The sequence below is a fragment of the Pygoscelis adeliae genome, unplaced genomic scaffold (genome assembly GCF_000699105.1).
Source record: "Pygoscelis adeliae isolate BGI_AS28 unplaced genomic scaffold, ASM69910v1 Scaffold40, whole genome shotgun sequence".
Lineage (NCBI taxonomy): Eukaryota > Metazoa > Chordata > Aves > Sphenisciformes > Spheniscidae > Pygoscelis > Pygoscelis adeliae.
This window is the reverse complement of record NW_008823953.1, coordinates 768,772-783,168: the sequence shown is the minus strand read 5'-3', so window position 1 is coordinate 783,168 and position 14,397 is coordinate 768,772. Positions and strand designations below refer to the sequence as shown.

General features: G+C 35.7%; 1 protein-coding gene across 1 annotated transcript in view; it reads right to left on the bottom strand.

The window, feature by feature from the left end:
- The window catches only part of SUGCT (succinyl-CoA:glutarate-CoA transferase), a 326,679-nt gene that overhangs the window by 272,387 nt on the left and 39,895 nt on the right, over window positions 1–14,397 (bottom strand). Inside the window, exon 7 of the mRNA XM_009321484.1 lies at window positions 12,427–12,570. Within this exon, the coding sequence (XP_009319759.1) occupies window positions 12,427–12,570 (144 nt within the window). The remainder of the gene's footprint in view (window positions 1–12,426; window positions 12,571–14,397) is intronic.

Below are 14,397 nucleotides of genomic sequence, written 5' to 3'. Positions count from 1 at the left end.
AAACTTATTATTGTTTTTTCAATAAATCATGAAGGAAAAAGGCTTTTGGTTCCCTTTGACTTCCTTCTCTGAGTTGGGTACCTTGTTCATAGCCAAATCAGCCAGCCAAAAAGAATTAGTAGTGGTAGTAGTAGTATCATCCTCCTCCTCCTCCAAATAAACTTATATTGACCACATCAAAGTAAATATTTCAGTACTTTGTGTTTTATGTATAAACACACTTAGTTGAGTGAACCCTGTGGCCTTTTGCCCCTTTCATAATAACTCCCTGATTAATTCAGCAGACTTGAAAGACAATTCTATTTCTATTTCATGTCCCATGAAACTGTTATAGACAGTCCCAGGACTTCTGTGCTTTTCCCCTTCCTCTCTTCCTGGCTCTGTTCATTCCTTCTGGTCTCTCCAAAGATTTACTCTCACTAAAAAGGCACTATCCAAAAAAAAATCTTTCAGCATATACATTTTATGTCCTTAATAAAGAACACAAAGAATTTGGCTACCTATACCTTATGGCTGTTAAGCAAACTGCTGAACTATCAGCGTAAAAAAAGATATCCCACCTGAACATTTCTGCAGACATATCCCCCTAGAAAAATGTTTTTAACAAAGTAAGTCTATTTCTCCAAATTCCCCTGTAATTCAAGACTCGGTTAGGACCTCACTGCTAGAGACACTTCTTGCAGTAGGAATATCTATAGTACAATCAAGCTCTCGAAGTTTGGGTACATCTGTATTACATATTCAGTTAAGTATTTTTAAACCTATATTTAAAACTGCTTTCCTGAAACCTAATAGACCCATTTCTTTTCTCTTTAATTAAGAACTAATCCTTCAAAAGTAACCTTTGGACTTGTAACATTAAAGCAGATGTAATACAATGATACAGACATCTCTGTATTCATTTACTTGCAGAGACAGATCTATGCACTGTAAATATGTATTATCAAATATCTACAGATAAGCATTTCTTTATTTCACATCAATAAAGGGAACACACACTTCAGCATTCCTTTCTGATATTACTGTTGACGGCCAAATCACGTATTTGCGTTACATACTTACTTAAACCAGAACAAAAAGAGAGCTGCATTAAGGTCTGAAAAGTTATGCTCAGCTTATGATGGAATCAGACAGATGGGAAACAAGATATTAAAAGCCACAAGGTGAGCAGACAAAGAGAAGAGACAGAATTTCAAAAGATTTTTTTCAAGATAACACATCAAACATAATTTATTACAATGAGTTCACTGAGTCAATCAATCATTTACATGCAAGTTCAACAAGTGTATATGAATAACAAAAGAAGACAGGTAACTGGACAGAGGAGAAAATAACATTTTAATTATATTCTTTACTTTCTTCTCCCTCCAATTTTGTGTCCACTTCCCTGCCACAAGTCAGAGCCTTAACAAGGCTCTGACTCTTAGCCAAGTTAATTTTTTTTTTCCCTCATTCTTTGTTTACTTTTTCTTAAAGTAGGCATGCAGACTGTCTTTTAGGAGCTTTGAGACACAGGCATTTTACAGCAGCACAGATAACTTATTTTACACTATACTACTGACCTAGTAACCCAAATATTAATTTATAACTATGTAGAAAAAATCATCCTGGTAAATTTCATTGCATTCTGTTGTGCAAAGGCCAATAATCTTCCACTTACACCTTTCCATACTTCTGGTGACATGGAAAAAAGATATTTACATAAGAAATATTTGAACATAAGACCACAATCCTCATTTGGTGTACACTAACAAAGCTCTCAAAATCACTGATCCTGTGCTGGTATTTACCTAATGACTGATTTTACTTTTTTACATGTTTTCCCCTTTCCATGTTGCAATAAATAGTTTGACATTAATAAATCAACATTCAAGTTTTTTTAATTTTGCTTTTGCAGTTACCCCCCATCCCCCTTCCCATTTGTATATTTGTATTGAAGCTGCTTCCATGGACATGTGCATGGGGTGACCCTCAGCTCTTGCTTCTTGAGCGTTTTTTTCATTTAAAAAAAAAAATCAAAACAAAAAACCTCTATCTCTACCAAGAAAACCCCACTCCATTTAGAAGAAAACCCCACTCTGCCAGTTGAAGTCTAATTACATTTAGCCACAAGGGTTAATGAGAGTAGGAATAGGTTCTTACTAGTCTGCAATCACCTCACTGCTGCCATAGACAGTGCACGCATGTTTTATGTTACATCCTAAGCATTGACCCAACTGGTTCAGGACGTGGCACTGCGCCACAATGAACGGTGCTGTTCTACCAGTTTTTAGGCAGGCAACTGTGTTTCAAACTCCTGCAAGAATGAACTGGGCAGCAGGAACCACAGCCTTGCACAGAGGCAAGAAAGCTGCCACAATTCAAGGCAGCCCATTCCACAGGGGGCCAGCAGGAAGCCACAGCCTTCCCAGGAGCTATCAATGAACATACCCTTACGTCTAGGCACGTAAGGGCCTCCCATCCAACTTGGAGTTGAGAGCTCTGCAGGAGCTAAAAATCAGCTCAAGAGTTCCACACACCCATAGGCCAGGCAGACATCACCACCTGCAAGTATGCAGCAAAGCCACTGCCCACAAAGGAGCAAAATTTTACAAATTCCTCAGTGGTGTCCTGTCCCTACATCTGTGCAAGGCAGCAGGTCTGACCTTCTCAATTCACAACTGTTGTCCCGTAATCCCTCTCCACATAGTTTTTTCCCTTCCCTTCAAGGGCCAGTAGTACTGTAGCTGCTTTCAACCAGTGCTTTGCAGACCAGCAAATTCCACGAATGACTTTGAAGAGGTCTGCAAAAGCTAACTAAAGAAGCAAGACTACTATCACGTAGGCCAAGGCTTACTGTTAAAGAGTCTACATCCCCTTTAGAAAATGCCTGTGGTCACGTTATGAACACCGTGCTCTGGGTAAAAAGTGTTTTCTTCCCAGTGACGCTGACTTCTTTTAATGTGAACCTCCAGGAAGTGATCATGAATTCACCCTTCACAAAAGAAAACTCCTGGCATTGAAGCATCAGCAAATGCTATAATCCCAGCCACAAATACAATCTTGTAAAGATAAAAATCAAATCCTTAATGACAAATAACTACAATTTTGGAACAGGTCTCATATTAGGTCCTGTTTTAGGGCCTTCCAACCAGACACTTAAGCAGGTATCCAACTCTATGCCAGTAATCACATGCAGCATGTGGGACTTGCTGACTCAAGTTAGCCGCTTGATCAAATAGCACACAACAAATCACACAGTCACAGAAATTATGTGCTAGGGGGTGCTTAATGAACTAGAAACAATAAAAAATACATGCAATGAGAAAAACAAAGGTAATGTATTTGAAAACCCTATCTTGAATACAGATTCTCAGAGGGAAAGAAAGCTAAAGAGAGCAAAACAGACTTTAAAGCACACAATTGTGTAAACACTTTTTTAGTGTGAAAATGATGTCTAAAAACAACTTTTTTTTTTTTAAAAAGCGAAGTTTAGACTACACAAATACAGAGAAACGGAGGCATCTTCAAAAACACAAGACATTTGCATAGCAGAGAACTGCTGAGTTCAGTGAAATGCAACAACAACAAAAAGAACTGATCTACAAATGATTTTTTTTTTTTAATGAGCTATTTAGAGCTTATAAAAGACCAGAATGAACGCTTCTGTGCTTCCCACAGCATGGAGATCATCTCCTGATTAAGATTCAATTAGTATTAACAATAGCAAAGACTGATGCAACTCACAGATGTAAGACGTGAAATTTCAAAAATATGTATTATTCAGCACACAGTTTCAAGAGAAAGTAAACATTAAATGGACTCCTGACCATAGAAACTATTAGACAGCACTGGCATGAAAGAGGAAAAAAAAAAAAAATTCTTTTACATGAGCTCCAGCTGAAGAAAGCAACATTTTAAAATGAAGAATAAATTACATTTTCTCGATTAAAATAAAATACTAATAAACTTTTTCCGAAAGTGTTAAAAAACATACTATTTCAACCACTTAAAAATTCCTGTTTCAGCTTCATAATGACACAGGAACAGCTCTAAGGAATGCGTCATTTAAAAAAAAAATCTATTAAAAAGAATATTAAGGTTAAAAAACCCAAGAACTCCAAAATTAGTGGGTAAACTGTGCAAGATCTTGGTGCACTTATATACAAACCTTAATCATATGGTCTGACACTATTTTTCTATCAAACTTCTGACTCATTTAATTAGTAGGTACTTATTGAATGTTTACTTTTAACTTTTTCAGGAATACACAGCCCAAACACTCCACCAAATCTCCTAGAGAGTCCCTACCAGCCTTTATGCAGATCATATGTTGTACACATTGCACCTTCTGTCACCCTGAGTTCCTTTCAAAACACAGTTCCCTGAAACAAGGGTGATTCATCTGCCAGATTTCAAATTTCCACTCCAAAGAACGAAGGCACCAGGGGGGGAGGAAAAAAAAAATGCCCATCAATGTTTTTTCCCATAACTTGTTCCTGGAAACAGATGAATCATTTTAATAGTAACTGTGAAAACAAATCACTTTTTGGCAATTCCATGACATTGAAAATTCAGCCAAAACAGTTAAAACTTTGCCAAAGTTATAAAAACTAAAATCAGACTCTGATAACAGACATATCATACAACCTTAACTATAAATGACACTTCTACAGTCACTTCCTCAAGTCTCCATCTTCTCTGAAGAAAGAGTATATATCCACTGAAATATTAAATGCATTATGCTCTGTATTTTCACACAGCTTTACCAAATCCAGGCAAAATTCAACTTACAAAAAGTTTCTCCTCCTACATTTTAGTTTTTTTAATACTATAACACATTTTCTTATATTATTCCTTAATTATGGCCTTTTCCACTATGCATTTAATATGAATTACAACTTATCTGTTTTTTAATGCTATGTAATGATTTCATTGATTGTTTAGAAAATAGCACAGGAGTGGCTTCTATTCATGCAAAGAACTACAAACATACTTGCAAAACAGAATAATTTGAGTTTAAAAACGGTAGCTATATTTGACAGCTGAGAATGAAAAGCGCAAAACATACAAATAAAATCCAGACAAACAGATTTTGCTCATATAAAAATTAATTACCTGTGAGGACAGGCATCAGAATAACTATAGCAATTTTTCTGATTATTTGTAATAGGGTAGTATCCAGAGGCTCCAATTTGGATGCTACATACACCTTGTGAAGGATTCTATTGTTTTATTTAATCAGTAATAAGGATGATTTTCCATGGAAAGCTGCCAACATCCAAAAGCAGCTGTATTAAGGCACTTTTCACTTTTGATCTTATGATTAGAAACAGTGCCATTTACAATGAAAATATGCATACACCTAGCCATTTGCAGCACTCATCTTTTTGTCTCCACATTTATCAGCATTAATACTTGCACAGAAAAAAGTATCTTAAGTATGTTTGTCTGCTCCTGACAATGTCATTTTCATCTTATCGGTGGAGAATTATCCCTCCACAAAAGTAATCGTAATTTCAACAGCTTGTGCTGCAGCAGTTCAAGCAGGTAGGTTTTTAGATTTTTCATTTGATACATGGGGAGGCACGTACAGAAACAAGCCATGTCTATTTGGTTGGGTGAGAAACATGCAAATATTCCACCCCTATTATCACAGCCAAATCTCCTCTGGTCAGGACAGTCTTACCTCAACAGAACACCGCTGGCATTAGTTGTAACACTGAAAGATCTCTGGACACTGCCCATGAAGCGCTTATGTGCTACTGCACTACAGGGATGACACAAGAAACAAACCCATGCAATTGAATGAAATGTTTGAAATGGGATGTTTTACAATGCACAAGATGGCATTTCTGTGCCTCTGCAGCGTTAATGAACACCCCCCATTCGGTCATCCGCAATGCTTTTTTGAGCACTTTAATGCTATCCGCAATGCAGATGCGGTTCGTCTACTGAGCTGTTAAACAGCATACAAGTCAGAGAAACGTGGTCCAAAGTTCTATTTGATTTGAGAAATAAATTGGTTAGTATTATCAATGAGTCTGGAGTCAAAATACAGCACTTCTGCCTGATAATGCATTTTGAATAGTGACAACAAATTTGTAAATTATTCTCTGGAGAAGGAAGTTTTCCCTTAATCGATGTACAAAAATATTTAAATAGTTCCACAAAAAAACAAAATGTTACATTACAGAGTAAGCTTGAATGAAAATAATGCCATGTAATTTTTTATCAGAGAAATCTGGTACTACAAATATTCATTCCAAAGAAGGCAAAGCATTTTTACAAATAACTGAACTCTCACTTTTAGATAGAGCTTAATGGATACCTGTTTTCGAAGTCATAAACCAGAGTCTTAACACTTTTTTTTATAGCTTTCTCTATAATATAATACATAACTAACGAATCATGACCTCTGGCCTGATCACGTGTCACTACTCTAAAGAATTTGCAATTTAATTGATGAGCCAGAAACGATACAGTGCTGAATAATACAAACATGGAGAAACACAGGCATGGCAGCAGAACTCCATCAGACCAAAAAGAAGTCATTAGACCTAATTTGTTTCAGCATCATCCTTTACTTCACCTTTTTTATAAGTTATAATCTACACAGAAATTTCAATCAGAGCAATCTGAGACGATCAAACCAAGCAGTATTAAAACCTTAGCTAGCGTTCCATCAGCATACCCAAAAATGACATACTTGTTAAGGTTTATTAGATTTCCAGAGGTTCAACAGCACATAGAAATCAGTTGTTTTGCTAACTTAAAATTTTCCATGACATAAAATTGAAACCTCTTCCATCAAGTTACAACCCTCTTCCCTGCTATTTACATAAATAAATAGCGCATAAGGTGTTGAAAGGCCCTATCCAAATTTGACCAATTTACAGAATGACTTCTGAAGGCTTCCATGAGTTTAAAGGGAGGGGTGAGCTTTTGGGGTACACTAAAAGTGCTTATTCTGCTACCAGTTGCTTAAATCATTCCCACTTCTTTTGAACTACCCAGGTTATCCTCCCTCTCCTAATACTTAGCATGATCCTGAAATATGATCTGCTGGTAATGAACGACAACAAACATCTTGATTCCATTTCCAGAATTACACCCTTATTCAAAGGTCATCTAAATAATAAACTCATTAAAAGAAATGTCTTCCTTTGTCTTCAAACTCTCTCCCATACCCACTCCAGATAGCCATTTTATTTTTTCTCTGTATTGAAGGGGCGTATTTTTTCTATCTCCTTCCTAGACTTTCTCTAATTCATGACAGAGGTAGCTCAACACAGGAAAATGAAGCTGCAACAGTCAGGCTTAGTTTCATTAGCACAAGAACAATAGTAGCAAAGGCAAAAAGGCACAGAATTTAGTCAGATAGCAGCTAGAGAAAAAATTCCCTTGCAACCTGGGTATGTACTCTGTTTACAGAGCAAAGCAAGCCACTAAATAAACCCAAGATCCAGTCGGAGTATGATCTACTAACGACTTTTTGCATAACTAATCATTAGAAATCACAACACACATTCCACAGAGGCCAATATTAAATTGAGTTACTGTCATGTTAGTATGGTCTTCTGGTCTATTCAATAAAATTCTGGCTACTTCAAACCCCGAGGGATAAGTTCTGTTCTTAGTTATACTGATGTCCTCAATGGAAATTATCAAGAATAGTAGCCAAGAAAAGTGTTTAATGCACAGTATATATTTAAAGAAATGTTCGCATTAATTCAGATTTTATTACCTTTCCATATCAGAGCTATGCAGTGAAAAAGACTATGCCTCCATATAGTGCATACAAAATTTTTTATCATGACGGAGATTAAGAATACAATGTTTTGCAAACATGATGCTTCATAAGCATGTAAAAAAGAACCGCTTATTCAAACCATACCCAAAACAAGACAACTGTGTAACAGTCCTCCTAGCTGGCCTTCGAAATCACCAGCAGCAATGACCTCTAAAAAAGCAGATTTTCTTTCTGTATTCAGTCAACTCGCAACTCTCAGTTAGCAAGCAGAGAAGCAACAAGATACAGTCAAGACACCTGAACAGTATTTGAGTTCCAAGATTGATATTTCTCACAAAACTTATGGCTCAGGGATCCTGTGATGCCATATATATCTTACAGGCAGTATGTAATTGTTAACAGTTTCACCTATACTCAATAATTTGTAAAAGACACATCATGAAAGCCCTGAATCAAGAGCACTAAAAGCACCTTAAATAGATAAGCCTTAAACACAATCATCTTGGGAAAAAGTGATGCAGAAACAAAAACCAATAGTTTCTAAACCTCACCATTATCTCAGTAAACTAACTGCCAAACTAAAGCACAAAGATGGAATATAGAAAATAATTTATACCAATTTGCTAGGTTTTTCTAGGGTCACTTCAAAATTTTGAGAAGATTAAGAGTTTGTTATGGCAAATACAGAATAAAACATAGTCATCAGAAGCAGAGAAGTGTCTGATGAACAATCATATAATACAAACAATATTAACCACCACATTATCCTGTCTGTGGAATCTGGGAAAAAAAAATACACTCCAAAATTGCAGAAATGTTAAACATAAAATACTTCTTGCAGATTTCCAATCCAAGAGAAACCAACTTATTACAGTATTTGTTGCAGCCTGGTTGTAATTAAATACAGGAAGGATATTAAAACTTCCAAGAGATTTTTTTTAAGCCACAACAGAAGAAAAGGCACAATTGCATAATTGGAACCAAATCCAAAACCCACTTCCTTCTTATTTACTAGCATCATCTAAAGGACACTATTTAGATGCTGAAAGGTCTGGAGCTGACAACTGTAAATCATCTAAAAGTCAAAAATTTCAAAGGAATTGTATGACATGGGTTAAAAGTTTATAGATGAGAGAGATAGAAAGTTAGTGCTCACTGCAAAACCACATCCTAGTGGTCACCGAATCTCTCTTCTCAGTAAAATCCTAGAATTCTATTTCGTTGTGGGGAAAGAAATCCTCTTTGGTAGTAATAAGCTGTATTGCCCTATATAGCTATAGGGCAAAAATGTTTGATATACAGAATTTGAAAGAAAGATGTCTTTTTAAGATATTCTAAAAATAACATTTCTTTAGAGAACAAGATTTCACTTATCATTTGGTTCTACACAGACCAGTTAAATACTAAACAAACTTGCCAGTCAGTGGGATATTTCTTTAAAAAGCTTCAGATCATTTTCATTTGCAGTTGAATTCAGTTCAGTGCTCTTTGTCATTAGCATATCTGTGCAGGAAATTACTATCAAAAGCATCCTCCAGCCCTCTCATTAGCATATCTGTGCAGGAAATTACTTTTAAAAGCATCCCCCAGCCCTCCCCCCCCCCCGCAAAAAATTTTAAAAATCCTCTTGCACGTCTATAAAGCATGCAGAAAAGTGGTAGCACAGACATAGATGGACATGTACATGCTAGTTTTTTTGCTTTAACATAAACCAAGCTGTTTTCAGGGGTTTCCAATTATTTAAGTGCTTTAACCCCTGGGGTTTTTTTTTCCTTTCTGATAGTCAAAGTCATCAACGCTGCCCAATGAAGACATACGTATAGTGCAGCTTCACAATTCTCAGTTCAGATGAAGGGATGGACAAAAGGTGCAAGCATGCTGCTATATTAGCTCGGTGCATGAAATACTGACAAAAGCCGAAAGTTTCATACAGGTCCCTGCTGACATAACACTATTAGTAGGAAGACGGTTCAGTAGCGCTTTTGTTTTACACACAGAAAAAAAGATTCTTTTTTGTTTCATTAAAAATTACTACACCCCAGTGAAACTCATGCTAAAGGAAAGGTTATCATGATGCATCTGTTTGACCTCTAGATCCCACCATTAATCAACTGCAACAAGAACCTAACAAACTAAAAGTCTACAACTTTAGGTTCCTTATTGTTTTGGCAGCATCCGTGAGAGACTTCAAAAGGCCATTCTTTTTAAACATTCATCACATGAGGAAGAGCTAGCTTTAGATATCTCAGCTTGGTATGTAAAACCATAATCCCTTTGAAAGCATGGATCTTTCAAGAACCTGATCGTATCACAGTAATTGTCTAACTTTCCTTTAAAAAAAACATTACAACCAGAAGTACTGCAAGAGCAATTTCTTTTTTTTTTACATTAATTTTTAGATTTGTGCTACTCTTTCTTAGTACACTCACCCTTAAAGACTCACAAGTAACCACCTGTTTTGCAAAAAGAAAGAAAACAAACCAGGAAAACTAGATGTTCTCAGAGAGACTCAGCTGTCAGTTACAGTTTTCTTCATTTTAACATGTTTTTTAATGGGACTGATCACAAGGGTTTATTTTTGGTACCCCAGCACCTCATCCATAAATATTTTTTCCAGTTTAATACATGTTCTCATTACAGTCTTGGGCCAACACCCTGAAGTTCATTTGGACTGAAATAATAGGGTTACCTAAAACAAAATAGCTGTTTTCTGAATAACAGCTTATACCCATACTCTATTCCAAAATACCAACTTATTACAGTTTAGTTTACCCAACACTGAAGTAAATAAAAACACTTATTTTGCAATAATAGTGTGCATGTATGGAATTACTTCTTAATAACTTTTAGATAACTATAATTTTATAACAAGCATGGAATGAGTTAATGTTTAAAAAAAAAAAATCACTAAACTGTCCCTTCGCCATTTAGTACTTCTTCAGCTAAGCACGTAGAAATCAAAACACCACATATCATGCTTTGTTCACTAACACCTATCCAAGTCTTCATTCCCTTTCTTGTGTACACCAGTGTGCGGCCTAAAGGATGATGATGTGGAACTTCAGATGGAAATTCTGCAATATGAGAATACTTTTGTGTATAGCCAAACATATCATAACCAAGGAAAAAGATTCTAAAGACAAATGAGGTGACAAAGTAAGGTGAAATAAAAGAAGAGAGTTACAGCAACACCTAACTTTAACTCTTCTTACTTTCAGCATTTGATAAAATATCAAGTAATAATCAAAAAGGCTCCATTAAAAAAAGCCAAAAAACAATGGAACAAGGAATTAAAACATAACAGAATGACTCTGGAAATTAATAGAAATTACCAGAAGTCCTTTTAATAAAATTAGAAATGAAAAAGATCAAGGAGAAGCTGCCATAATATAAAACACTATGATACCGTAAACGAAAAAAACCCCTTCCATATATACACAAAATAGTTAATAAGATTTTAACACACATTTAAAATATTTTTCTGAACTGCTTATTACATTTTTCAAATACAGACATAACATTTACAAATATACATAAGTATGATGAAGAGTTCAGTCCTTACAAACATTTCTGAAACAAATGAAAAATTCTTTGTTGATTCAAGCAAGGGCTTCCCCTCCTTTCCAGATCTGATTTCAGTAGGTATTTAAACAAGAGCAGTAGGTATTAAAACAAGAGCAACCTCAATCATTAGTCTCAATCATTATTATCATACAACGATATAAGTGGGAAGGAACCTTCGGAGGTCATCTTGTTCAACCTCTTGCTCACACCAGGGCCAACTTTTTGCACAATGGGCACTCTATCATCTCTCAAATGTACTGACAGGTATAACGTGAAGAAAAATACAATTGAATAAAGACAAAAATAATGGAGCACTATAGTAGCTTTGATTAGTACTTCATACAATTTTGATGTACATTTTAAAATGCACACAAAAATTCCTATGCACCATATACCCAGTTGCTACCAGCCAGTATCTACATCAGCAAAACAATGTATCATCCCATCATATGCAGCTCATACCAACATCACTTTCTGTTTGTGAATTATAAATCATTGTAGTAATGGTGCTTAAATGTTCAAAGACAATTTAAAGTTCTCGTTATTCGTGGTATATGGTACACCTTTCATGATCAAAACATCTTTGTCTTCACAATTTTGATGAGATTTCTCTTTAACACGCCTAGAGAAAATGCTGCATCTTCAAGCTTACTTTATTCTTTAATTCCCAGAGCCAAAAGGCAGACCTCCTGCATTACGTTACTTTGACACTTGGGTGATACTTGATTACTCTGGGTGATTTTGCACAAGTCATTCAGTCACTGTGGTAGTAATATTACCCAGTGCCAAGGCCTCCCTTCCAACAGTGGTTTCACTGTTCATGCTTGTTTATCTACTACAACTGTTACTTACAATCTCAGGGATATTATAAACCTTGATTAACCCATGTTTTCAAAGAACATGGAGGTCCTTTGTAAAAAGTGAAAACCAAAACATAATGCAGTAGTCACTATAACCATGTCATACAAAATGGTCGCTACCAGAGTGGCAGAATAAGGAAACTATCATAATGCCTATTGTCATTATTATTTTTGTCATTAGTTGTACTAATTTGCATTAATTTATATCAAAATGGTATTCTTAGGTTCAAACACATACACAACTAAAAACAATTTTTTTAAAACTCCTACCTGAGATGACAAGAGATTGCAGTCAATGTGCAGTCCTTTCCCTGTCTTATACCTCTGAAGTAAACCAGCCATAATTGCTCCATATGTATACAACCCAGTAGCAAGATCTGTCATGGCTACTCCTGGTCTAACTGGCTCACCATCCTAAAAAGAAAGAAGAAAACACCCCAAAACAAGACAAACAAAATAAACAAACAAACAAAACCACACACACACACAAGAAAACAAGCAGAGGCAAAACATTACTTGTTGTTATAGCACATTCTGCACAAGACATCTGAAAAAGTGTTTACGTTTCTGCATTGCAAACTGCAAGAAATAAGAGTATCTTTGAGTGAACTGAAGTATAAAAACTACCACTGAAAACCAGATATTCTTGCAGTATCTACACAATACTGTAACTTTGCGATGCTGCACACTGCAAATTGCGAATGATTTATTTTGCTACTTTTTGCCCTAATAACATAATGCTTCAACTCACCAATGCAAAAAGAAAAGAGATACTGTTAGAGACAAGAGAATCCAGTGAAAACTGAATTTCATTATGCCTAGAAGCCAAAGGTCTAAAGGTTTTCCACAGTATGCTGACCTGGGTGCATGTCTTTTTGAAAGGCAGAACCATATTGCTTTGCTCTTCTCATTCTCTCTCTCTCTCTCTCTCTCTCTTTCTCTCTCTCTCCCCCCCTCCCCCCTCTTTTGGCCCTCCCCCAGCCAAATCTCAGTTTTGTATTTTCCAGTATACACACTCCAGGCTTCTAGTGGGAAAACAAAATCAACTTTGTTTTGTTTACACATGTACACATTACACATGTAAATACATGCGAATTCCTGACCTTCTGACCAATAATCACTGGAAAGTTGTTGGTTCAAATATCCTTTTTCAGTATGTCATCCCTTTTTCCGGTATCAAGGGAAGAATCTTCATTTTACATCATGTGTTTCAGAACTTCCCTAATCATGGGCACGAAATATGGCCCCTCTGCAATCAATGGCAAAATGAACTTCTAATTTCAGTCAAGGTAGGCTGCTACCATAGGAGCTTAAAAGTGCTTATTCTGAGACGTTCTCCCATTTCCTACTCTGAAAAGTTTGAGGTCAGATGCTCAGATTCTGACAGCAATTGCTTGCCCTGAAGTACAGTCCACAAATAGCAGCGCAAAGCTAATGTTTCAAGGACTGTTCCAGACTTTCAGCACCTAAGTAAGCCTATAATAATCCAACTTAAAATCAGTATAATTGATAAATAATAACTGTTTGTCAAAGTTCCCATAAATGCCTTTAAACTAATCTAGCATAAATTCAATGAAATTGAATTTACAGAATTACTTTAATTAGTCATATCTAAACTGCTAAGTGGAGTCATACTTTAAGATTGCAAGAGAGTTATGTTTACTGATAATTATTTTTAAAAGTGTCTTGACTTCACGTAAAAAATTTAAAACTTATCTTCACTATGCTTTTTTCTTTTGTACTCCAACAGGATTTACATAAGTGATATCAAGTCATATATAAGTTAAAAATCATTTTAAGAAAAATAATATATTGCATTATGAATTGCATTAATAGGTCAATTCTGGGATAAAAGACTGTAGTACAACTTCTTCTATGTAAGATGGAAAAGGCTGCTATTTTATTCATATCATAAGAGTGATTAAATAAAATTATAAAATCTGTATCAAATACAACAAATTTAAAAAAAAACCCTCAGTTACTGTCATTCAAACTGCTGTAAGGATTAGTCTGTGACTATCTATAGCCTAGATATTAAGGATGATGTATAAACTACACATCCTTAAGAGGAACACCGCTTTAGGAAGTACTTCTTTTTTGAAGAATCTGTTATTTCTTCCTTCTCCACATTCTACACTAAGCTACTTCAACTTCCCAATAGAAAGGACAACTCAAAGGTTCCATCCATTTACAACTCTCTCCTTGTATCCAGCTCGGGGGGAAAACAGGAAAGGAAGTTAT